Source organism: Coturnix japonica, chromosome 2 (genome assembly GCF_001577835.2).
Source record: "Coturnix japonica isolate 7356 chromosome 2, Coturnix japonica 2.1, whole genome shotgun sequence".
Taxonomy (NCBI): Eukaryota; Metazoa; Chordata; class Aves; order Galliformes; family Phasianidae; genus Coturnix; species Coturnix japonica.
Genome location: NC_029517.1, coordinates 45,469,715 through 45,493,890, shown reverse-complemented (window position 1 = coordinate 45,493,890; position 24,176 = coordinate 45,469,715). Strand labels below are relative to the sequence as shown.

Sequence of the window (24,176 nt, the reverse complement as noted above, 5' to 3'; positions counted from 1 at the left end):
TTACTAGATCAGGGTTGCCCAGGGGCCCCGTCCCACCTGGTTCTTGACACACCTCCAGGATGGGGCATCTCACAACCTCCTGGGCAGCCCTGTTCCAGGGCCTAACCACCTCCTAGTATAAGAACTTCCCCTGAACATCCCAACCTAAATCTTTCCCTTCTTTAACACTTAAAAACCATTTTCCGTGCGTCCTGCTATGTCGGCCCTTTCGAAGAGTTTACTCTCCTCCTGGGTGTAAGTTCCCTTCAGGTATTGAAAGGCTGCAATGAGGTTACCCTGCAACCTTCTCTTCTCTAGGCTGATGCTTCTGTGTTATTAGAAAGTAGCTCATTTATTGCTCATACATACCTCACTACCATTCTGTGCTGCTACCTCCGTATGCTGCACAGCTACAGTAAATCTAAGACATTTGCCATTGGTGGCCCTGTTCAATCTGGCCTGGTCTAGTATCCAGTACACTGAATGGTTGCAAGATTCCATGCAACTACATCCACAAGATTCCACGGTAATTTCTCAGAAGCTTCCATGATAAACCAACAAACAAACAAAAATCCACAGCCTTCTTTGTATGTTAAACAAAAATGAAGTTTGATAAATATAACATAACTTCATCCACCAGTGTGAAAACTCTCACTTTGTTTCTTGCTTTAAAAATGCCAGGCTTACCAATGCCATAGGCTCTTATTAACTATTCACTGGAAGTAATAAATAGCTACATGAAAAGATAGAAGTGCTTAGTTTTAGCTCTGGCTGCTCTGCTTCCACAAGAGACAAAACTGAGGCACAGAGACTCCATTATTCCCTAAAAATGGTTTTAAGAACTTCTAAAATCTTGTACTAAACCTGGAAGTCCCTTGTCCAGACTACATGGAGTAATGAGCAGACAGATAATCATAGCATTATCATAAAGTTTACTAGTAAAATTTGACAAGACATGCAAAAGGGTAGAACTTGAGGTGAAAAAGACCACCCATTTCATGTCATCTCAAAAGGCTGGCTGCCCAAAATGAAGATTTCTGTAGAATGGGGGATCGTTACACATAGGAATTAAGGCCACCATTTATAAATAGATGCTGCCAAGAAGTCTCAATGGACATACATGGGAGCAAGGGATGGTCATCAAAGCAAAGCCAAATAAGTATTTTTGAAAGCCAAAATGAATTTGTTCATATTTTAAAATATCAAATAATTTACAGGAAAGATACACTCATAAAATTCTGCCTGGCTTTGATTCTTTTCTGTGGTTATTTACTTACAATGGCATCAACCTGTTCCAGGATCTTCATAAATTGCTCTGCAGTTCCTTTTATCCTTTTATCCAGCTGTTTTAAGAGCTTTCTGCTTGGAGATCCCTTTGCTAAACCACCCCTGATAAAGAAAAAGAGGGAAGAAATATCATTCCACACCTTACAGAACACTCAGCCTGGAAAATCTGTCGCTACACAATACAAGCAAAAACATCTTTTATTGTAGTAGCTTATTACTGACTACTCAAAAACTTAAGCAAGCTTTAGTTTATTGGGGTTTTTTGTTGTTGTTCTTGTTATCATTTTGTTTTGTGGGTTTTTTTTTTTTCTTAAATATACCTGTGAAACAATTTTGCAAAGACAGAAAAAAAGGACACAAGCTGGCATACCTTCTGGATACTTGTGAACTCTTTATTAACTTCCTCTAACTTATTAGCTATGTGCATCTCTCTCAACAACAACACGGAGATGTTTGGTGGCCCTGCCAGGCAGGGGGGTTGGAACTACATGATCCTTGAGGTCCCTTCCAACCCGGGTCATTCTGTGATTCTGTGATTCCCTAAAATTACTTGCACACAAACAGCAGGAAGTTCTCAGGAAAAAAAAAAAAAAAAAAAAAAGGAAGATGCCCATTTATTTCTGCATCACAACAGAAACTTCCCATAACCCTCTGTGCACCTACGACTTCAAGGCCAGTCAATTTGAAAGTAACCACAGGAATTGGCCACCTTTGGCTGCAAGGGAAGTTTAGACTGGTGTTTTTTAGTTTACAAGAAGAGAAAGCTCCTGAAAAAACACTGGAAAGAGAACTTTTCTTATGCCACTAATGTGAAGTGCATTAATCTTGCCCAAAGAAGAGCACTAAAAGTACTGATTTTAGAATGTTCCAGCCTGCCGAGGGTCACATATAAAGCTACACAGTGGCAATAAAAACTTGCAAATGCCTCTAACAGTATTTTTAAACTCCAAAATGGTTTTAAGCTCAAAAATCACAGTAGAGAAACTCCCTCCTAAATACTTTCCTGAAACAGACGTTCTCCCCCATTTGTTCGGAGGTAAAATAAACGAACAAAAAACCAACACATCAATAAACAGAACATTTCGGTCTTTATCTTGTTGCATTTCAAAAGGTTGCTGCGAAACATACAGCTTCCTCGTGTAAAGGCTGCGACTACCAGCATTTGAGGGAAAATAACAGACACGAGGATGAGAAGAGCTGAAGTTTACCTAGCAATGGAAACACTTTGAACACCAGATCATGAAAACCACTTTGGGCAGACTGCAACGAAACCTCTACCATGGATCCACAGAAGAATGAAATCAACAAGGGTTAGATATGGTTATCACAGCTTATCAGCAAACGATGATACCACTTTAAAAGAACTAAGGCATACTTCCACAATCTTCAAGCATCAATCCAGTATCTTCTACCCAAGCAACACACAGGGCTGTGCTGCTGTTCTCTTTCTTACTCCTTATATCCACCTCTTCCTATAATCACAGCTTTAATACAAAAACTACCAGAAGCTGAAGCTGCAGATGAAGGGTGCCTTCTATTAGCTAATATTAATAACTAAATAATTACCAAATAACAACTGGAAAGATAAAAATATTTTCCCACCTTTTCCTTTGCAATATCACTGTCTCCCTCACCTCAAATCCATACATACATTCAGCACGCAGGATGGGAAGGTTTAGACTGGATGTCAAGTTCAGATCTTTCCAGAGAGAGTGCCGAGGTGCTGGAACAGGCTGCCTACAGAAGCTGTGAATGCTCCATTCCTGAAGGTATTGAATTCCAGGTTGGATGGAGCCCTGGGCAACCTGGTCTAGCAGCAGATCACAGAATTATCAAGGTTGGAAAAGACCTAGAAGATCATCTAGTCCAACCATGACCAATACTTCCCAGATCTGGAGGTTGGCAGCCCTGCCTGTGGCAGGCAGGTTGGATCTTGACGATCCTTTGATCCCTTCCAACCCAAGCCATCCTATGATTCTATGAGAGCCCACCAGGTAGCACTGCTTATACAGCACTGCCTTCAGCTCTGACAGACACCATGTAAATGAAATCTGCAGTAGCATTTGGCCATTCCCTCCCTCCCTCCCGCAGGCCTCTGAGCTCCCCCCCACAGCCCGCAGCCACAGGGGGCCGCTCCACCCGACCCCTCCAGGCGGCTGCTAATGGTAAAGCACGACACAGCCACCCCACGCCCACCAACTCCGGGCGACTCTTACTGTACGTGACGGTGACAGTAACGGGAGCTCCGGGAACCGCCATCTCACACCACCACACAGCACTTGTTGGCGGTCGCCTTCCCTGTCGCGTTAGTATTGCGTTATTTCCTCCCGAGGCCTCGCCCTTTAAAAGCGGTGTAGCTGGAGAGTGACGCCACTTCCGAGAGTGCGCAGAGAGCAACGCACACAGGGGGCGGGCCGGGAACGTTACCACAAACTCCACACAAAACACTGCTAATCTAAAGTGATTTTATGTCTAAGTTCAATACATAAAGTTAATGACAACCCTAGTTGATACAGCTTTCAAGGTTACTAGTACGATAGCATAAAAGTCTCCAAACTGAAGTAGTTTAAAAACCTTTTTGACTCTTTTATATCAAATAAGCATAGTAATAAGATAATTTACAGAGGAAAAGCAGCAACGTACAATCTTAGTCTCAAGAAAGAGAAACAATACAAAAATGAAAGCAAACCTTCACTATAAACAGCCACCACTATTCTTTACATGTCATTTTGTCCATAAGACACAAGAAATCAACAACTTTTAGACCTGACTGCTTCCACTGAAGGAAACTGTGCCGCATTTTCCCATCAATAGAAAAGTCAGTAGAAGAACAGCTTTCTTCAAAGAAAAACCATCACCAGCCATATTGCATTCTAGGATGTAGTGATATTATTAAGGTTGCACTGGAAGGCCAAGTTCTCCAGGAGTTACAAAAAGAAAACAACAAACAGAAGTGTTGATTTGTAAAGCGGAGTTCATTGTATACACTGTGCTTTTGAAATGTTTATGTTGCAGGAATCTTTGGCAATCCAAATTCATCCACCAATACACCGTCCTGTAGGAAAGAAAGAAAGCTCAATGAGATCTCTGCCTGCTGTAATATATTGTAGAAAGCGATATTTCTAACAAAGCAATGTATCTCTTAATTGTCACACTGACATGACTGGAATCAATATAATATATATGCAGCATCCCAAACACATGGGACACTATGTATCGTTTCTGTCTGAAATATTAGAGTCAAAATCAAACAACCCACATAAATTCCATTAAGAACAACAACAAAAAAAGGAATCGGCTTCCAAGGAGTAAAGGACTCACTTTGTTTTTTGTGTCAACAGGAGTGCCCTCTGGAATTGCTGGAGCAGAAGCAGCTTCATCTAAGTAGGAATTATCTTCATCAGCCAAAAGCTCATCACCTAACGCATCCAGTTCTGAAACGTAATTACATTGGTTGAAAAATTAGGCAAGGAAACCCTTCAGCAAAAAGGAAGAAGGGTTCTTAAAGAGAAACACAATTCATACTGAATGCTTACGCTCATCCTGATGTCCCTTACTCAGCCGCTAATCACCAATACACAAAGACATGCTCACGCTCAAAGATAACATGCTGTCTAACAGGCCCGTCTATTTATTACTGCACTTAAATGAAATGCAACTTCTATGTTGGAGTGGAGTTTTTTGTGGTTCTATTTTCTGAAGACTTTTCTATTTTCTAAAGACTTTTGCTCAGAGATATGATTTAGCAGAGGTTTGTTAGAGTTAGGGTACTATGGTTAGGCTGCGGTTGGACTTGATGACTTTTGAGGTCTTTTCCAACCTGAGTAATTCTATGATTCTATGATTCAGTATTTGGTGAGTGAAATTAAAATTTCACTTCCCCCTCTACCTTCCTCACCTGCTTCCAAATCATCTTCATCAATCTCTGGTGTTCCATAGCTACGACTCAGTGCTTCCTGGACCTCATTGGCTTCTTCCATCATATCCTCCAACTGATCTTGTATGTCCTGGAGCAACAAATAATTTCAATAGTCCACATGCAATGGTTTTAGTTAAATTAGTTGGAGCTTAATCAATTGTTTAATAATTCTAGCATACAAAAAAACTATTTTTACTGCATAAGTCAGTTTTTGAAGCAGCATTAATAAGTCAAGAGGCACATATTCAAAGCTACATTGTGGTCTCGAGTACTCTTAAATTGATAGTAAATAATGTACCAGGCAGAAAGAGGGACCCTGTAAGAGCAGCAATACAAGGAAAGAAAGGAGGACAAGGAAGCTATAGCAGGAAGTATCACCAATAGTTATACTGAAGCACAAAGGAAATGGGATTACAAGTGACCCCAGCATGGAAACAAGTATCAGTAGAATGACAACAACTGCAGTACCAGAGAAGTAAGGAAGGAAATAAGATGGTAGTCCAATGGAAAAATAAATATTAAAAGAAAAAAAAAAAAGAGGCAAAGTCATGTAAGCCAAAACAGTCAGCTTTCTTTTAAGTTATGTAATTCACTCATTATTTCAGTGCACCATTTCTATTCTTTAACAATTGAACTGTAGGAAGCTTACCTCAATTTGATCAATTTTGACTTGCTTGTAAGCTTTCTTCATTTCTTTCACTCCCAGTTTCATTGCATCGACCTACAGTAGAGTCAAATAATAAGCTTGTATCTGATGTAGCAATACACAAAATTAAATAAACGTGAGACTAAGATACTGGTACCGTTGTTTTTGTATCCTTCAGTGCCTGAATGGTGTAATTAGCTTGCTCCATATTAAAAGACTGCTGTGCTAGATTATCCCGCTGTTGTTCATACCTGTTAAAAATGATGCAAATAACAGAGTTGAAACACTACTATTTATTGACACACACACACACAAAAAAAAAAAAAGAAACCATGAAAAAGACTATAAAGCTACTTCTGAATTAAGCTTCTGTTTTAACTGAGGTTATCATGAGAATCTGAATCACTGTAAGATGGAGATGAACACTATCGCTTAATAATGGAAGAGATGCAGGTCACCCAATCCACAAAGACTCTGCACAGGAGTTTTGCTGGGGCAGAGAGGGGAGGTGGAAATAGGGTGGAAAAAGGAAACTTATATCTAACCTTCCAAAACAAAACAAAACCCCACACTCTCAAATCTAAAGTACTACCCTAGTCAAGAATGTAAAGCACACCAAGTTAAACATAAAGACTTGTATTCAGATCAGTAATATATGTGATATATTACAGGGCCAGTGATATGCCCCTGAACGCAGACCATGTTCCAGCATCCTTTTCACTTTGTTTGTTTCTGGACACTTTCCAAGACAGTATACAAGTCTAGGCTGGACCACAGGATCGCCTACTACACTCATTCTTGTTGTTCTGCATAGATACAATTGCTTGTGCTACATTTGCTCCAGTCCTAAAGGGTGTCCACACAGGAAGGGTAAATTTTCAGTAAACCAAAGCAAGATCAGAAAGTACATGATTTACAAAAATTTTTGTAAATCAGTGATACAAATCACTGATACAAATATTTTTGTATCAGTGATACAAAAATAGGCTTTATCTCTCTTAGAAAGTTCACAAGCGAAGCATGTCTCCAGTGATTAGCAGATGTAGGTCAGCTTATCCCAGTCCAAATTTATATACTATCATAGAAATTAGACAAAACTATGCTGACAGAAAATCTGTAACATGGTTTTGAAGGGCTGACTAGCTTGCTCAGCATTTCTCTTTTAAGAACGCTCAGAAGCAAGAGTAATGAAAAGAAAAATGGAAGCATCCACTCTCCTTTGACAAAGCAGTCTTCAGTGATGCCAAATGAAAAAGGTTCAAACTTACATTCGCTTCTGCTTTAACACTCTCAACGCTTTCTGTTTCACTGTATTCTGAAAGACAGAATATCCATATATTAGGCAAAGCGTTTTTACTTTACTTCGCATTATACTATTTAAGCCTAATATATTCCATTTAAATTGCCTGAGAGTCCCCGGTGACTAATGCACAGTTTAATCACTAGTCACATTTAGAGCACGTCCTGCATTAATGATCAACAAAACAGGCTTGTATGTGATGTTTCTAACAGCAAATACTTTCCTAATTTCAGGCTTCTCTTTTTTTCCCCCACAAGTAGAATATATAGTTAGGCTTAAATAACAGAACCATCTTTCATCAACATCATCTTAACATTCAGCATCAAATAATACTGCAGAACAGTACTTTACAGTAGCATTTATATTGGATATGTTTATTACTAAATTAACACCTGAAACGTTTATCATTACATACTGTTTAGTTTACCTGTTAATCCCTTTCAAAACTAGGCTTCCCAACACCCTTTGTGGATTGCACAGATCTTTTTCTTTTGGGAGGTGAACACAACAGCCTCTACTAGACTTGATTCGGTTAACAAAAGGAAGAAGGGAGGCAAGGGAGTTACTTCTGATGGGCGAATTACAATACACTTTGGAAAAATTAAAAACCAATTAAAACACCATTCAAAGACACGTACCAAAGAGATGATTCAAAATAAATATCATCCTGCAAGTTCTTACATCCCATCAGTAGGACAAGATGCATTTCTAAAAACCTGAAGAACTGGCTAAATCACTCTATTACATGACAAGTTGTGCGAGTCACGTCCTCTCCTGCTTCAGTCCCATAGAAGCTTGTTACCTTGGCAGGCCCCTCTCTCATCTTCTTCATTTGATCCTTATATTTCACTAGTTCAGCATCAAGCCTGGCAATTTTCTTGTCAATGGACTCAGCTCTGCTATCCACCTTTAATACATGACACAGAAAACAAACACACAAAACATTCATTAGTATTTTATTCAGATACTGTGCAGGAAAGAACAGCCTTAGTCTGAATATGCCACACAAACAAAAGAATTGGGTTTTTTTCCTACTCAGGGTTTTGTGAGTAGTTTAAAGTTGGTAGAGAATAGTGAAAGCAGAAACACCTACAAGAGATGGCAACATCAACCCTTCAAAGATAGCTCTTACTTGGTACTTGGATTACTGGCTACATTTAACAAGCTTTTGCTGGAACTTTCTGGAACAGGCTGCCCAGAGAGGCTGTGGATGCCCCATCCCTGGAGGTGTTCAAGGCCAGGTTGGATGGGACCCTGGGCAGCCTGGTCTAGTATTAAATGTGAAGGTTGGTGGCCCTGCCTGCAGCAGGAGTGTTGGAACTTCGTGATCCTTCAGGTCGCTTCAGGTTGAAGTTACTTTCCCCATCACTCCCTGCAAAGGAAGCCATGGAACAGCAGGTCCGTGGCAATACTCCAAACTCATCCTGCACTTCACACCAAATCCCGAGGGCAGCTGCATGACTCCATAAGAGACCTCCAGACCTGGACATCCCAGCGCAATGCATGTGACATATCAGTCTTTACGGAAATATTTTCAGCCCACACTTAAGAGCGTTAAACATGATTCTACATAACCAAGCATGGCTACAAATGCCATTAACAGCACTCACAGCATCACAAAAATGTGGCCTCCTTCTTCATTGTGGACTGTCACTCAAGAAGTTTCCTAAGAGGCTTAAATATAATCACATTCCAATTGTAAGCTGAGAGCAATCGGTGAAAATTTACAATTCTGTCTTGCTATCACTGTGGCTTAAATGTGTAATTATTCAGATATTCACTTTGGTGTCTTTAAGATCCTTTTAAGCTTCTGTTCTACGGTAGCTGCATACATTTGCCAGAGGCATTCTGAGCAGGACATTTGATAGGAATATTCCACACACGAGAGATCCAACTACCCGGGCACATCTGGCATGGAAAGATTTGTATTAAGATTCTTTTATACCAAGCACTTTACTCATTAGCAAGCAAATAAGCCATCTGTGATTATTAAAACCTTGTAGATTGAGAGCCGAGCACCTCCTCAAGATCTTAATCAGCTAAGCTCATATTGGAGCACACCCAGCCTCGTGCACAGGGGCAAATCAGCCACAGAGAGAGAGATTAAAGGCTATAGCAGTTCTCAGAGTCAGCACAGGCAGGAAATGGCTCTCTCTGATCCATCACCTACATGGAAATTACACACTCTAAGCTTCTAAACATGCACTGACTACCATGCACACACAGTATCACAGCGTGTGTAAAATTAGATACGGCACGCCGGTTCTTCAGCTTCAGTCCAGAAAAACGGAAACAGAAGGGCATCCAATTTAAGCCAAAAAGTGAATGTGATATCTCAATACCTATTAAGCAAAATGACAGCTTTTTTTTTTTTTTTTTTTTTTAAAAAAAAAAAAAAAAAAAAAAAAAAAAAAATATTTACATACACCACAGAATCACAGAATTGTAGGGGTTGGAAGGGACCTCTAGAGATCATTGAGTCCAACCCCCCTGCCAAAGCAGGCTCCCTACACCACGTCACACAGGTAGGCGTCCAGGCAGGTCTTGAATATCTCCAGAGAAGGAGACTCCACCACCTCCCTGGGCAGCCTGTTCCAGTGCTCAAATGTTCCAGTGCACATTTCTGAACGTAAATATAGCTGCCACAGCTATGAGCCTTTTGGTTTAGGTCATGTTTCCTGCTTATTTCTTTGAAAAATAATAATAATCATCATCATCTAGAGTGTATTTTCCAATGAAGTAAAAAGAACACCACTGTCACTGCAGGAACTGTATCACACCTACCAGCCTCATGACAGCTTTGAGTCATCTGACTGCTAAGCCAGCAAGGATGATAAATGCCGCTGGGTGCAGCGATGAGGCAAGCACTAAAAGCACAGCAGGAGAGCAAGAAGAAATGGGGAGAGCAGAAAAGTACCCATGGACAATAAGAGGGGAGACAGGAGGGCACTGCACAGCCAGACAGCACAGAAAAGTAGGGAGATGTGCCTCCTGGGTTTCAGTAAATTGTTTCCAGTCAGAGTAGCCACATAAGCAGCTCCTTGAATACAGAACCCTTTAACTGTTTAAGGTGCCCTAATGCGATGCCTGCAGAAAGAGAGGCACTGAATGCTGTCTTTCTCGGGGTCAGTCATACAACTTTTGTATATAAAAGGCCTTGAACACCTCCAGCCTTAAATTTCGGTTCCAACCACAGGAACTTGATGTAATCAAAAGAGGTTAAAAGCAAAGGTGGAGCTCACAACGACACTGTGACCTGGCTCACACACTTCCTCGTACCAAACACGGTGCTTGGAGAAGGCACTAAGCAGCCAACCAACCCCAGGCTCTTGATTTCACACCTTAAACAACACTCCCCTCCAACTCAAACAACGCTACGACTTCATGGTTGGCGGCCAAGTCACTACAGACGTATAATAAACCTGAAACGCTGCTCATACAACTACATCAACACAGAACCGGTCTCAGCTCTCCCGACCCCCCCCTCCCACACACCACCCCAGCCGGGGCCGCGGACCCACCGTGCCGATGCAGTCGGTGAGGCTGGGCGGGGGAGCCTTAGGCTTCGCCTTGCCGAAGAAGCGGTTCATGTTGGCGGTGAGGCCTGAGGCGGCGGCGGAGACAACAACGATCGCGCCGGCACGGAAGAACAGCAGCCAGCCGGCGCCTGCGCGCTGCTAAAGGCGGAAGGGTTTGCATAGAGAAGCGCCGCCATTTCCGGCAACCCGGGGAGAGCAACGAAATGCTATGGGCTGTGCGGATGGTGGGCGGCGCTAAGCAGAGCGCATTTAAAGGGAGAGATTTAAGACCACAATGAGAAGTAAATGCTTCCTCATAAAAAAGTGGATGTACACGTAAATAGTTTCATCAAAGCCGATTAATTTTTTGGTCAATGAACCACATTCAGCCTTGCATCAGCTTTTCCTTTTCTTCCCCTTCCTGGATGCATTCAAGGCCAGGCTGGATGGGGCTGTGAGCAACCCGGTCTGGAAGGAGGTGTCCCTGCATATAGGAGGGAGGTTGGAACTGGATGATCTTAAAGGTGCCTTCCAACCCAAACCATTATGTGATTCTAATTTCTTCTAACAGCTGAGTCCACATAGAAAAAAAAAAAAACAAAAAAAAACCCATCTTTTAAATTACAACATTATTGAAATTTTAGTTTTTTTGTTGTTGTTGTTGTTTTTAATAAAAAGCAGCAGAATCTTCTTCATAAGATCAGTGGATCTTAATGCATCAGATACCACCTCCCCAAAAAAATAACGCCATGAAAACACAACAAGTGAAACAAAAGCAGATTATACTCGTTTCATTTTATTCTATTTTAAGTTAAGAACACTTTTGTGGGGGTTTTTTTTCTGTTGTCTGTTTCACAGGTGTTTTGTTTTAAGACATTACTGAGGACCTAACATATCTTTAGGCTTCACCCACTGGTCAAACTGGTCTGACGTGAGGAATCCCAACTTTATAGCAGCTTCTTTTAACGTTGTCCCTTCTTTGTGCGCAGTTTTGGCAATCTTAGCTGCTTTATCATATCCTGTAGCAAACAAAAAGAAGCCATTTAGCCATGTTCAGCTTCAAAAGTTTCTAAAAAGTATACAAGTGCAATGTTTTGAGATGTTTCTGAGCTTTAAACCTACCGATATGCGGATTAAGTGCTGTTACCAACATCAGGGATTCACTCATTAGTTTGTTGATCCTATCTGTATTGGCTTGGATCCCAACAACACAGTTGTCGGTGAAAGAGACACAAACATCTCCAAGAAGTCTTGCAGAGTTTAAAACATTCTTAATCTAAGAAGAAAAAAATACCCATTATTGCATTCACATATCAGTAGCTGCACAATCGGGCACAGCTGTTCCTAACTGGCATCCCTCTATCCCCCAAAATGCACTTGTTTGATTTGCAGTAAAGTGGTACATTAAATAATGCACCCTATTCCTCCTGCAGGCTACGCTCAGTTACTCCCACTTGTTTCTTGGGTTTAATTGAAAAATAAATGATGACTTCATTTGAAAACATCCCAATTTCAGTTCCAGGTGACAGGCAGTATTCAATTAATTTGACGTTTTTTAATTCAATTCAATGAAACAACAGCATGTGCAACACATATTTAAGCTAAAAGCTTATCAGCATAAGATATCTTCATGTAACAAGAGTGCTACAATCCTGTCAGAATAACAATTACCATACAAAACATCTCACATTTTATCCGATTCTCCATTGCCTGTATTGACCAAATATTCATTGAGCTTTTCTCTATTTATCTGACTGTACAAATGATGACTTCAGAAGCCCTAAATATTTTACAACTTTTAGAACTTACCATCATGGGCTTAAAAACATTCAGTTCAAAGTGCCCATTGCTACCTCCTACAGTAACAGCGACGTGGTTTCCCATAACCTGGGCTGCCACCATGGTAACCGCTTCACACTGTGTAGGATTCACTTTTCCTGGTTGTGAAAGGGAAAGAAAAACCATCAATGAAGAGTAAGGAAATCAATTAATCAATCATTTGTTCTCTCATTTACCAAATCACATTCAGGAGAAGATACTTTCTCAGAGGTAACATTTTACTCCTTTGCATCTGTTCACCATGGAAAAAAACAATTTCCATTAATGGTGTTAACTGTACTATAGTCTTACTTATTCCCCATTCTCTGCAAAACATAAAACCTTCAGTCTTATTGTCTTCTCTAGAAAGAAAAATCTGCAGAATACAAAGATTTAAAGAAGGCCACCCCCAGTTGGCTGCTTTAGCAGTTTGCTGAGTTTTTGAGAGCAGGATCAAACAGGCATGAACAAGCAGCTGTTCATTAGTACAGTCTTTAATAATCAAGAGATCATTAACTGTCTTTACTCAAGGTCAACATGCTTGGTAAATCATTGCCAAATCTCAGTTAATTCAGGAAAAATATTACTAGCATGTTAAAATTATTTCGTAACAGAAATCAATACACTGCCTTTACTTGGCCAAGGAGAAGAATAAATAGATCCAGATATTACTCTCCTTCATGCACTTACCAACACACAGCTGTGCAAGTTGTGTGTCCCTGGAGGTGTTCAAGACTAGGTTGGACGGGGCCCTGGGCAACCTGATCTAGTAAAGGTGTATGTTTGGTGGCCCTGCCAGGCAGGGGGGTTGGAACTACATGATCCTTGAGGTCCCTTCCAACCCGGGTCATTCTGTGATTCTGTGATTTTTATGAACACTAATTTTGGCAAAATATGACAGAAGAAAAACTGACAGAAGTGTTCAATCATGGACTTACTGATGTTAAAGAGTTAACAGTCCAAAACAAAAGAAATAGAAATTTTTCCTCTCCGTATTTTCTTCATACCTGGCATGATACTGCTTCCTGGTTCGTTTTCAGGCAGGATGAGTTCTCCTAATCCAGAGCGTGGTCCAGATCCCAGGAAACGAATATCATTAGCTATTTTCATCAGACTACACGCCACCGTGTTCATAGCTCCGCTGAGTTCAACTAGAGCATCGTGAGCTGCAAGAGCTTCAAACTTATTGGGAGCAGTGACAAAAGGCAAGCCTGCAGGGACAGTGAGGAATATGAAACCTGTTAGGCACTCACATGAAGACAAACCAGATAACCAAACACACAATTAGTTTATCATAAAATTATGTTAGTAACACTAAGTTCACCTCTCCTTCTACCTTTCCTCAAAAATGTGTTTCTTAAACTGATTCAATTCAATACTAGAGGCGTAATAAAAGTCACTAACATAGACAAGAATGTGAAATTTGAGCATCAACTCAAATTTGAGAAGCAAATATATGGATTTCAAATTTCCATGCTGTAATGCATACTAAGCAATGCAGCCATTTGCTTTGCACCTTAATACTTTATAAATTTCAATGCTCTCTTGCAGGTTAGCCCAAATATATCCATCTTAATTCCTGTTAGACTGTTTAGACTCTCCGTTTCAAGGATGCTTTCTCTGAGTTATAGAAATAGGGGTTTTAGCAGCACAGCCATGACACAATTGAGTTAGCTACTTAAAGAAAAAAGATGCATCAAGCATTAGCACTGGAAGGGAACGACATCCGGATGCAACAAGCAAAAGCTCATTAAGGCCTGAAATTGCTGGCAACAGTAAAAGCATAGGAGAAGAAGCCACAGCTCTACTTATGTTAATTAAATCTGCAACCTGAGCATAGGTTCTATAATCAACATTTCTTCATGATTCTGCCCTACAAATAAATTCTCAGCAAAATTTTATTAGTGGTGGTGGATGCTGATTGTGGGCTGTACTTGTGCCCCACAGAATTACTGGTCTGAGCTTATTTTATCAGTACAAACAATAAGAGCAGCAAAATCTCATTTCCTAAGTGCAAATACCTACCATGTTTTGCAGGCCCTGCCAAACACTGGCTCCCATTCTATTTGTATGCACTTCTGCATTTCACAGATGCCAAGATCATTCCAAACTTTCCATTTTGTCCTTACCAATAAATTTCCCATGAGAGAACATGAGGAATTTCAATAGCCTGCTCTACTTGTTTTAAACTTGTACAACCCTCACACATGATATACCTAATGAGTGTAAGATGGACAACCCTGCACACAGCAGGTGGTTTGAAACTGGACAATCTTTGAGGTTACTTCCAACCCAAGCCATTCTGTAATTCTACATGATTCTATGGGGCAGCTTCCTACAACACTGATGGCTTCTCCAAGCACCAAAACAAGCCCTTTACTGCTTCTCAGCAGCTGTTGTTACATCACTTCTTCCCTGCCAAGGTACAAGAAAATCTTAATCTTCTACTAGATTATGAATAATAGATCTGTTAAAACAAAAGTACTGCTTATAGGCAGTCACAATATATTTAAGTGAAACACATATGCATTCATTCTGGGGGCATTTTTAAAACTATGACATAGAAAAATTGGTCTACAGATCACAAAACTCAGCGTGGTAAGTAACTGATCAAGAGTCAGAGAAGTGGAGAACAGAACAGAAGTATGGCTGGGCTACTAATCGAAGTCTGAAACACTACATCTCCAGTAAGCCAAATTCATTGCAGCTACTCTCACTGCACTGAATGCCATTAGAAAAAATAACTCTGCATAAAAAAAATTAAGTATAAGGCTTATAAAATATGTACTGCTTTATTGATAACTAAGGAATATCATTCCTTACCTGTCAGTTCAGCCACTTTAGCAGCAACTTTCTCAGCAAAGCCAATTCTTGTATTTAATCCTGTACCAACTGCAGTCCCACCAGCTGCCAGCTGATATACCCTTGGCAAGGTTGACTCAATCCTAGCCACACCGTATTTAATCTGTTGCACGTAGCCACTGAATTCCTTTGAAAGAATGAAGCATAAAAGAAAAACACAGCAATGAGAAAGTAGAATTATTTGGATTTTTAACAGTGCTCATTTACTGAAGGCACTGAACTTTACCAAGACGCTAAAAGGTGTTTTCATTAAGAGGGAAAGTTTACAGATATTAGAAGACTGCTCACACAGCAGGGGCAACCTACACATAAAAGCAACCTATGTGTATAAAAACCCATATTACAACACATCTTTCTCTTGCCTCGTATCTCATTTATGTACTTTGTAAAATCTGAAACCAATGTATATCAGAGCTCAGGCTGCATTAACAAAGACTCAAAGTGCAATTAGACAAATGGATCCTGGACTTTGTTCATTTAATTTTAGTTAATCAGAAGCCCACCTGTGCCTTCTTGGGAAAAAGATACACAAATTTTACAGGTATTTTTTTTATCAGTTTAGTTAAAATAAATACCTTACCAAGTAAGGCAACCTAAGCCATTCCTGACATGGTTTAGTGGGAGCTATTGGTAATAGGTGAACAGTTGGACTGGATGATCCTTAAGGTCTTTTCCAGCCTTGGTGATTCTATGATAATACAATGATTTCTCATACACATATGACTGTGAACAGACTTCTATTGAAAATACTTCGTAGTTCTGCATGTTGTCTAAACCTTACGTATATTAATTTACAGATTACAGGCTAAATCCACCTTGTTCCTCCCACTATCAGTGTAATAGAAATAAGTTTTGTTACTTGGCAATCAAACATCTCCTTGAAATCATTTATATCTTACTATCATAACCAACATATACAGAAAATTTTAAGAACACTTCCAATGCAGTTATTAGAAAACAGCATTCAGCAAAACTTTAAAAAAAAAAAAAAGAAAATATTCACAGATTCAGCCAGTTGCCTAATTTATCTTACACTAATTATAGTCTTCTGAAATTTGCCCCAATTTCCCCCGATATATGTACAACTTTTCTCCAAACAAATGTCTGTTTTTACTTTGTACCTGTCCAAGCGTAAGTGGAACAGCATCTTGTGTGTGAGTGCGTCCGATTTTTATGATTTGGGAAAACTCTTGAGATTTTGCTTCGAGTGCTTTCTGGAGCTTCTTCAGTCCAGGTAACAACACCTCATTAACTTCCTGGGCAGCTGCGATATGCATTGCTGTTGGGAAAGTGTCATTTGAACTCTGTGAAGGAAGTTTCAGAAACTTATTTACAGGGTTTTCTCACCATAATACCTTACAGTATTAAGACTTACACGTATGGCTTTATTCCCTTTATTTTATGAAGAAGAAACTGAGAACATGGTAAGCAACTTAGCAGTGTTCCACAAGCAACTCTAAAGAAATCATCAAATCTTCTAAGCTCCAATCAAGCATGTAATTAATAAAATCTATGTCTTATAACTATAGCCACAGAAACTAAATATACCAAAGGACAAGAGAATTGCTACACAATACACAGTATAGATAACAAGTGGATTGGGGGGGTTAAAGAAATTATAGCTGACTTCAAAAGGCCAAGATATTGATCTTGTCATGGTAATTCCATAGTCCCCATAGGACTTTGAGCAAGCACAAAAGATCAGAGCTGACACTGACCAAACCTTCTAAGTTCCTTTAATATGAAAAACCTGAAACTTGGAAAATTGTTACTAAAGCCATAAACGCAACTATTTTATCAATATATCCGATATTTTATTTAAACATATATAAAAATAATCTAAACAGTGGCTGTAAGATGCCTCAAAATTAATAATAATAAAATTAAAAGAAGTATAATACAAGTATAATGACCTGGCTTTTATTAACATGATCATTTGGATGTACTGGAATTTTGCTGCCCAGTTTGCCTCCCAGTATCTCGATGGCTCTATTGCTGATGACTTCATTGACATTCATATTGGTTTGAGTTCCAGACCCAGTCTGCCACACCACCAGTGGAAAGTGATCATTTAATTTTCCTGCAGCTACCTGTAATGCAAAAACAAAGAAGGCCTGTTCTACCAGGAAAAAAAGATAAAGAAAAAAGCAGCTATACTTCAGTATATTTCAAGATTCATGTGTATTGACTTGCAGAAAATCCATGGAGGGAAGATCCTGATCAGCTACAGATGTCTATACCAACTTACACCTTCTGTAGGCTGTGACACTTGCCATCTCAAGTCAAGACAAAGCAACAAATATAAATATCCACCTCTTCAATCTACATTTTTTGGACCCTGATGAACCTCATCCACATATAGAGATTTTTCTAGGGATGTAATAATTTCAAAATCTGTGCTCACAAGTATCACTCCCGTGCATTATCAACCTCAGAAAAGCACAGAATGCAAAACAAGAGATCTGTTGTCGCAACTCCGAGGTTAGATCTCCATCTCCACATTTTCAGCTTACAACACAGCCCTCCTGGAATCATGCTTTTCAAGAAAAGGCCTCATTAGATATTTCCTATTTTACACAGAGGCAGAGCGCCCACTTTCAAAAGCAACTCTGCTCTTTGCTGTATCTCTCTTTTTATTCTTTCAGGTATGTCACCGAGGAGGCATCTTTAAAAATGCAATAAAAAAGCCTCAAACTGCTTTCAGAGCCAAGGCGCCTTTAGCCACCAAAACCTCTAATCCACCTTTAGCTAGAAAAGATTGAATATACTCTGAGAGTTCTCCAAAGCTCCTGGGGCTTGAGACTCGTGGTACTACAGATAGTAGAGAGCAGACACAGCTTCTGCCCATACTGAAATATTTCAAAGCTTTTGAGGAACAAGACGGCTCTGTAAAACAATTATTCCAGCTAAATATCTGTTGTTTATGCAAAACAGCACAAACAGTATTACCATACGTTAGTTATTGCTCATTCACAACTGTGCATTTGGGTGGCATTTATCCTGAGAAAGTGGAGATCTTCTCTCTTCTCTCACATCATCCTCTTTAGCTACAAAAGTGATACTTGAAAAAGCACAGATTTACTAGCAATCCTAAGCCTGAAGAGGAAACAGATAAGTAATAGAGAAACTATTCAGGCTGCAGATGGTCTTCAAGATACAAGGATGCAATTGCTTAACAGACTGGAGACTTCAGAAATGCAGAAGCTTTGCATGAACAGCAGACTTCACGGTAGGTGAATGAACCAAAATTCTCTTCTTTTCTGAGGCCTTCTTGAACTATTTATCTGATACGAGTCACTGCCAAGACACTATGCAAGTAGTGAGTAACCCTACTTGCAAAGAAAAATTACACTCTGTTATTTGTAACATACATATCAAAACGCATCATAACATTGTATTTTATGTCCATAAATGTAAAAACAAGTAAACGATTTCTGAGCCTGAAAGATAAATTTTCCTAATGACAAACATTTCAAGAAATGCAAGACATCTTCACCAAGCCCTCAAACAGTATCCCCAAGAGAAGCTAACCAAATGTGCAGTGACAGTTACAGTATTTTCAGCAGTTGATTCCTACCTCATCTGCTGCCTTTACAATAGCATTAGCAATCTTTGGGTCGAGACCATAATCTTGATTTACTTCAGCTGCCGCTCTCTTCAAGATGCCAAAGGCCCTTATAACTTGAACCTGAGACACAAGAGTAAATTTACACATGTAATCTTTTTTTTCATGAACACTTAGGAACCCACAGCACAGATCTATTTCTGAATCAACCCCCTTCTGATCTTAAACACAGCAACAACCAACCAAGCAACAAAAGAGCAATTCAGGGCATGTGATGTGTCCTCTCATTCTAGGTAACATTTATCCAAGCAGTACAGAAAGCAATTTATAGCTCACCCTTTCTTTATGTATGTATCAAAGCCAACTACAAGTATTAACGTGAACAGAAAAGAAGAACTGGATTTGTTTCTAAAATAGAATTATGAAAGCAGATTGGCTTAGGTTTCAGTACGTTCAAAAATAGAGAATGACAGTGTCCACATACACTCATGCTTTAATCACATCTACAAGTGAAGAAGCAGTGAAAAACAAGTGAAAAACCACACTTAGGAACCTTCAATATACTTAAATACTCCTTACACTTAAATATCTTCAGTAACAAACTACATAACATTACTAGCAGAACTACTGGTGACAAGAGCACTGAGTGACTTCGGACTTTGGCTGCTCACTGCATGAAACACATGTAAAAACACAGTAAAAGTAATTCAAATTACTCCATCCATAGCCTTTGCTCTTCAATAAAATGGAAGATTTCTATTCATCCCAGGTTGGTTTTTTTGGTTGTTGTTGTTTTTTGTTTGTTTGTTTTAAATAAAACAACAAAAAAAATCAACACCTCATCACGAAAATTCTAACTTCAATGAAAATTCAAAGGCGACCATATTCCCAAAATAAGATTAAGAAAAGGTATTCACTCATATCCAAAAACATACTGAAGTAGTATACGTAGACACAGGCTTGAATTACTTACTGGCATCCTTTCCGTAACACCTCCGATCTTGAAGTTCATCGTAGATCTTACAGTCTGAGCACCGTAGTATTTGTCACTTGGGACCTTCAGTTCACCAAATGTATCATATTCTATCCTAAAAGACTCTTGAGTGGACTGTGGGAAAGGAAAATACAAAGCACGTTTCAAACACTGGTAAAAAGCATCTTTTTTCTAGAAGGAGGAAACAAGTGAGAAAAAATGGGCAAGAAGGGGAAAAAAGGGTAACAAAGATGGTGAAGGGCACAGAGAGGAAGACACAGGAGATGTAGCTGAGGTCCCTGGCTTGGCCCAGAGCACAGAAGCAGAGGGGAGGCCTGATGGCAGCTACAGCTCCTCACAGGGAGCGGAGGGGCAGCTTACTCTTTCTCTCCCCACACTTCTGCCAGCAAAGCCTCAATCTGCTATGAGAAAGATGTTCACCCTTCCCCACAAGAGGAGGTTACCTTCTTATAGAGTCCTCAGGGAGGGGGAAAAAGACCGTGTGAATTCTTAATCACAGATGGAGTAAAACAATCCCAGCTTCATAGCAGTACATCCACAGTGATGGGCTCTGGCCTAACGACGACCAGCAATTGTAAATCAAACGTTAGGAGCTATTAGGAAAATGTTATCATGGTTCATGTACATTATGAATACTAGTTGTAGATTTGGTTTTCTCATCTCAAAAAGCATATTCTTGGAAACAACTCTAAGAAAGGCAGTAAGGATGATCTAAGTGCAGGTACAGCTTTTATAAGCCTGATCGTGTAGTTCAGAAAGAGACAAGCTGAGCACTGCAAGAAAAACGAGACCCCTAGAATTGCTAAAATGGCATTGGGTAGTAGCTTCTCTGTCTCTTCCAGCACAAGAAACATAACAATATTAGGTTAGCGGGAGGCAGGTTCAAGGTAAGCAGAAGGAAGCATTTCTTCACGCATGATGCAGACTGACAGAACCACTTGCCAACTGATGTTGTGGATGCAAGAAGCTTGCAAGTGTTCGGGAAAGACAAGATAAGCAGTCAGGAAAAGAAAACATCTGAACTGGGTTATCACACTGAGAAACCACAGACTCAGGGAAGCCCTTGATTTGAAAATTAATAGTCTGTGTAACTGAAAGAAGAAAGCATCATATATGTTTGTGCAATTCTTACTCTTCCCTAGCTGTCCACTGCTGAAGCCATTCTGTTTCTTTGTTTGGTCAGCTTTACTTTCTCCTTACATTGTGGACTTCTTAGAGAAGAGCTCAGCTGAATTTGCGCAGAACACCTCCTCCAGCAGCAGCAACTCTCCAGCAGTCTATGCATGTCTACACCATCACAGACCGCAAGTTGTGAGTGGGAGTATTGCAGTATTTTACTGTCCTGGGCAGCATTCCCAGCCAGATAGAGAAGCTCTGCTGCTAGGTACACCAGTAACCACATAGCAGAGCCACCAGTCCCACTTGCTCAGGGTTCTCATGCAGTACAGATGTTGCATGTGACCCAGAAGAAACTGCAGTTCAGTCCACAATCAGCAAGGGTTAGCTCTTGTATTGCTTTCCTGCTCCCCACAAATTGCTTTTGACCTTCCCATAGACACTGACCCCATAGAAAGACTACTCGGAGCACAGATCAGTATACCTTTTTGACAAACCGTAACTCTCTCTAGTCTATTTTAATCACTTAATATTCACATATGTGCTAAAGAAAAACAGATATTACAGATATCAACTGGCCTCTAAAATCCCTGCTTTTGGTAAGTGGATACTTTGGATAAGCAGACAACATAAGGCTTTCTATAGAGATGGACAAGCAGAACTAGTTCAGTTCCACACCCAGCTCTTAATAGGGCCAGAAGTTCAATCACCAAGAATATTAATGCTTAAACACTGTGAAGAAGTGGCCTGCAGCCTTTCAGACAAAAAGAGTTGGCAGCTGCACAACTGATTCCTCAGGCTTACATCATTACAGTGTCAACAATGGCGAAACAACGACAAATAGGAGCCAGGAGAGATCAGTACCCCCAATACAAATACCTGTTAACAGCAAAGCTCTGTTACTGGAAAAGTTACTTCCCTGGCAAATTCCACATTACACACCTTCAGTCTCCAATGAAATGAATATGGCAGTGAGCTGCTTGGAGCTCAGGGTTATCTGCTGATTATTAATAATGACAGATAACCAAGAAGGCAGGATTTTCTTTTCACCCATATGAACTAAACTAGTTTCTCAACCATATTAACTAAACTCTATTAGCTATCTACATTGAGTACTCAAAAAGCAGCATTGTATTTCTCTGAAAAATACACTTCCCCACTCCTTAGGTGGGCCTCACCTTCTAAACTGGCTTTATGAGATGAGAGTCCCTGTTCCTCTATACCCACAATGGTTCTTGAGAAGGCAGGCTCTGTCTCTGCCAAATTCCAAGCACCCATAGTCCAAAGCTTAACAGTTATGCAAACAGAACTGTCATTTTGCCTTGTTGCAGGGTACTGATCAGCTAGGGCTGATTGCACCATCATGTACTGGAGAAATTCAAACAGAACTGCTGTCATTAATGCTTCCTGTGGTAAATTATATTCTCATTTAGAGACGTGACAACTTTTGGATGTAAGTATTCCAGTTCAGTCCCTAAAAACTGCCAGAAAACTGATCTCCTTTATATAGTCAACTGAGTCCCAAATTCTGATATATATAATCTTTAGGAAAAGCTCGTGCAATTTAGCTTTAATTTGAGGCGATGTAACAGCCATACTACAGGGCCACATGCACACTAGGTTGTATCTAACGTAAATTATTCCAAAATATGTCTTGCTGCCAACAAAATCCCTGCAAGCCTCAAGAAGTGTGAGCTTTGGTTTGTTATTTCCCCATTTAAATATTGGTTGGTACATTTTTGGTAGTGCTCCTGAGAATAAAAACATATAATGTTTTCCCATTCAAGGGCAGTTTGAACGTTGAATCATCAGAGGAACATTTTGCTCTAACTTCTCATGTTATCTAAACTCAAGCAGTTAATGCCTACGTGTAGCATGGGGCATGTTCCCGACCTGCAAAGACCACAACACTGCACTTCTTGTCAGCCCGCTGCCTTGTGTAGGTACTGGGCCTTCAACATATGCACAAAGGCCACTATCTATAACATACATGTCACACAATCCCAGAATGGTTTGTGTTGGAAGGAACCTTTAAGATCATCCAGTTCCAACCCTCCTGCTATAGGCAGGGACACCTTCCGCTAGACCAGGTTGCTCAAAGCCCCATCCAGCCTGGCCTTCAATGCTTACAGGGAGGGCACCCACAGCCTCACTGTGCAACCCATTCCAGGGTCTCACCACCCTCTCAGTAAAGGATTTCTTCCTGATATCTAGTCTAAATCTACCCTCTTCCAGTTTAAAGCCACTTCCCCTCCTCCTGTTTTCATGTATTTGTTACCCCCTTTTTACACTGCAATTAAGGACATTAAAAAGTTTTGTTACTTATACATATTAATCACATTATACACCACTTATGTGGCCCAATACAATTCCTCTTCACTCAGTACTGCTCAGGCAAGCCAAAAAGGTTGGACACCCATAGTCCATAACGCTCTCCTTCAGCTTCAGACCCCCTTATGGAACTGCATTCCTGTTCTCACACTGAACCACACACAACAAACCCACTCCCCTCATACTTCAGCCCAACCCAAGCACCTCCCTACTTCTCAGGCAGCCCTCTCCGGATTTTTCTAGAAGCAGCAATGCCACAGCTCGTACAGCTCCAGGCCCCGCTCACATCAAATCCCGTCCCCGATACAGATAACAGCCTGTCAGCTCAGTACAGCCACTAGGCCTCAGCAGCCCGCGAGCCCAGGATCGCTCCCAGCGCTGCTCTACCACGGCCGGCCCGGCACCCCCAGCTCAAGCGGCGGAGGGTGCTAAGAGCCGAGGGGCGGAGCCATAGAAAGGACAGCTGCCCCGGTAGAGGTCACGGCTCCCCGGCCCGGCCCGGTGCTCACCATGGCGGCCCGCAGCGGTGCCCAGCGGGCGGCGTTGGCTGTGCCGGGAGAAGGGGGCGATGCCAGCAGCCCCGCGGAGCGGCCCAGCCGACGGACGGCGCGGAGTGAGCGGTGCATGGTGACGGCGGAGGGAGAGACCGCCGGGGGCGGAGGAATGAACGGACCGCCCCGGATGGGCGTCAGGGTGGAGGGCAGCCATCGGCTCGCAGGGTGCTGCCGGCCAATCGGCTGCTGCGGGAGCCGACGGGCTGAGGGGGCTCAGGGCGGAAAACGGTGCTTCCTTCCAGTTTAAAGGTAGCTCCGGGCGACGAGCCGCCTGCAACACGGTGGCG

General features: G+C 40.9%; 3 protein-coding genes across 3 annotated transcripts in view; all 3 read right to left on the bottom strand.

Moving 5' to 3' along the window:
- Nucleotides 1-1,474, bottom strand: part of LOC107309444 (zinc finger protein 830-like) — an 18,980-nt gene extending 17,506 nt beyond the window's left edge. Inside the window, exon 1 of the mRNA XM_015854266.1 lies at nucleotides 1,257-1,474. The gene's annotated coding sequence lies outside the window, so the exon portion shown is untranslated. The remainder of the gene's footprint in view (nucleotides 1-1,256) is intronic.
- Nucleotides 1,475-3,717: 2,243 nt separating this feature from the next.
- On the bottom strand, nucleotides 3,718-10,824 carry CHMP5 (charged multivesicular body protein 5). Its single transcript, XM_015854285.2, has 8 exons — nucleotides 10,653-10,824; nucleotides 7,934-8,038; nucleotides 7,100-7,146; nucleotides 5,989-6,082; nucleotides 5,835-5,906; nucleotides 5,165-5,273; nucleotides 4,588-4,700; nucleotides 3,718-4,321 (listed from the first exon to the last, which is right to left on the bottom strand). The coding sequence occupies exons 1-8, from the start codon at nucleotides 10,719-10,721 to the stop codon at nucleotides 4,271-4,273; spliced, it is 660 nt and encodes a 219-aa protein (XP_015709771.1). The 5' UTR covers nucleotides 10,722-10,824; the 3' UTR covers nucleotides 3,718-4,270.
- A 601-nt stretch (nucleotides 10,825-11,425) lies between these two features.
- On the bottom strand, nucleotides 11,426-24,003 carry FH (fumarate hydratase). Its single transcript, XM_015854282.2, has 10 exons — nucleotides 23,845-24,003; nucleotides 19,868-20,002; nucleotides 18,907-19,017; nucleotides 17,243-17,419; nucleotides 16,451-16,633; nucleotides 15,291-15,456; nucleotides 13,475-13,678; nucleotides 12,459-12,586; nucleotides 11,772-11,925; nucleotides 11,426-11,668 (listed from the first exon to the last, which is right to left on the bottom strand). Exons 1-10 carry the CDS (start codon nucleotides 23,959-23,961, stop codon nucleotides 11,526-11,528), a joined length of 1,518 nt encoding a protein of 505 aa, XP_015709768.1. The 5' UTR covers nucleotides 23,962-24,003; the 3' UTR covers nucleotides 11,426-11,525.
- Between the last annotated feature and the right edge of the window lie 173 nt (nucleotides 24,004-24,176).

Excerpts from the sequence above, each read along its gene's own strand:
- CHMP5 (XM_015854285.2), bottom strand. The coding sequence starts at position 10,721 with ATGAACCGCTTCTTCGGCAAGGCGAAGCCTAAGGCTCCCCCGCCCAGC. Across the intron at positions 7,147-7,933 it reads TGAGAGAGGGGCCTGCCAAG|AATACAGTGAAACAGAAAGC; the intron begins GTAACAAGCTTC and ends TCTGTCTTTCAG. Across the intron at positions 4,322-4,587 it reads CTGTTGACACAAAAAACAAA|GACGGTGTATTGGTGGATGA; the intron begins GTGAGTCCTTTA and ends TCTTTCCTACAG.
- FH (XM_015854282.2), bottom strand. The coding sequence starts at position 23,961 with ATGCACCGCTCACTCCGCGCCGTCCGTCGGCTGGGCCGCTCCGCGGGG. Across the intron at positions 17,420-18,906 it reads TTGTAAAGGCAGCAGATGAG|GTAGCTGCAGGAAAATTAAA; the intron begins GTAGGAATCAAC and ends TTTGCATTACAG. Across the intron at positions 13,679-15,290 it reads TAAAGTGGCTGAACTGACAG|GCTTGCCTTTTGTCACTGCT; the intron begins GTAAGGAATGAT and ends CTGTCCCTGCAG.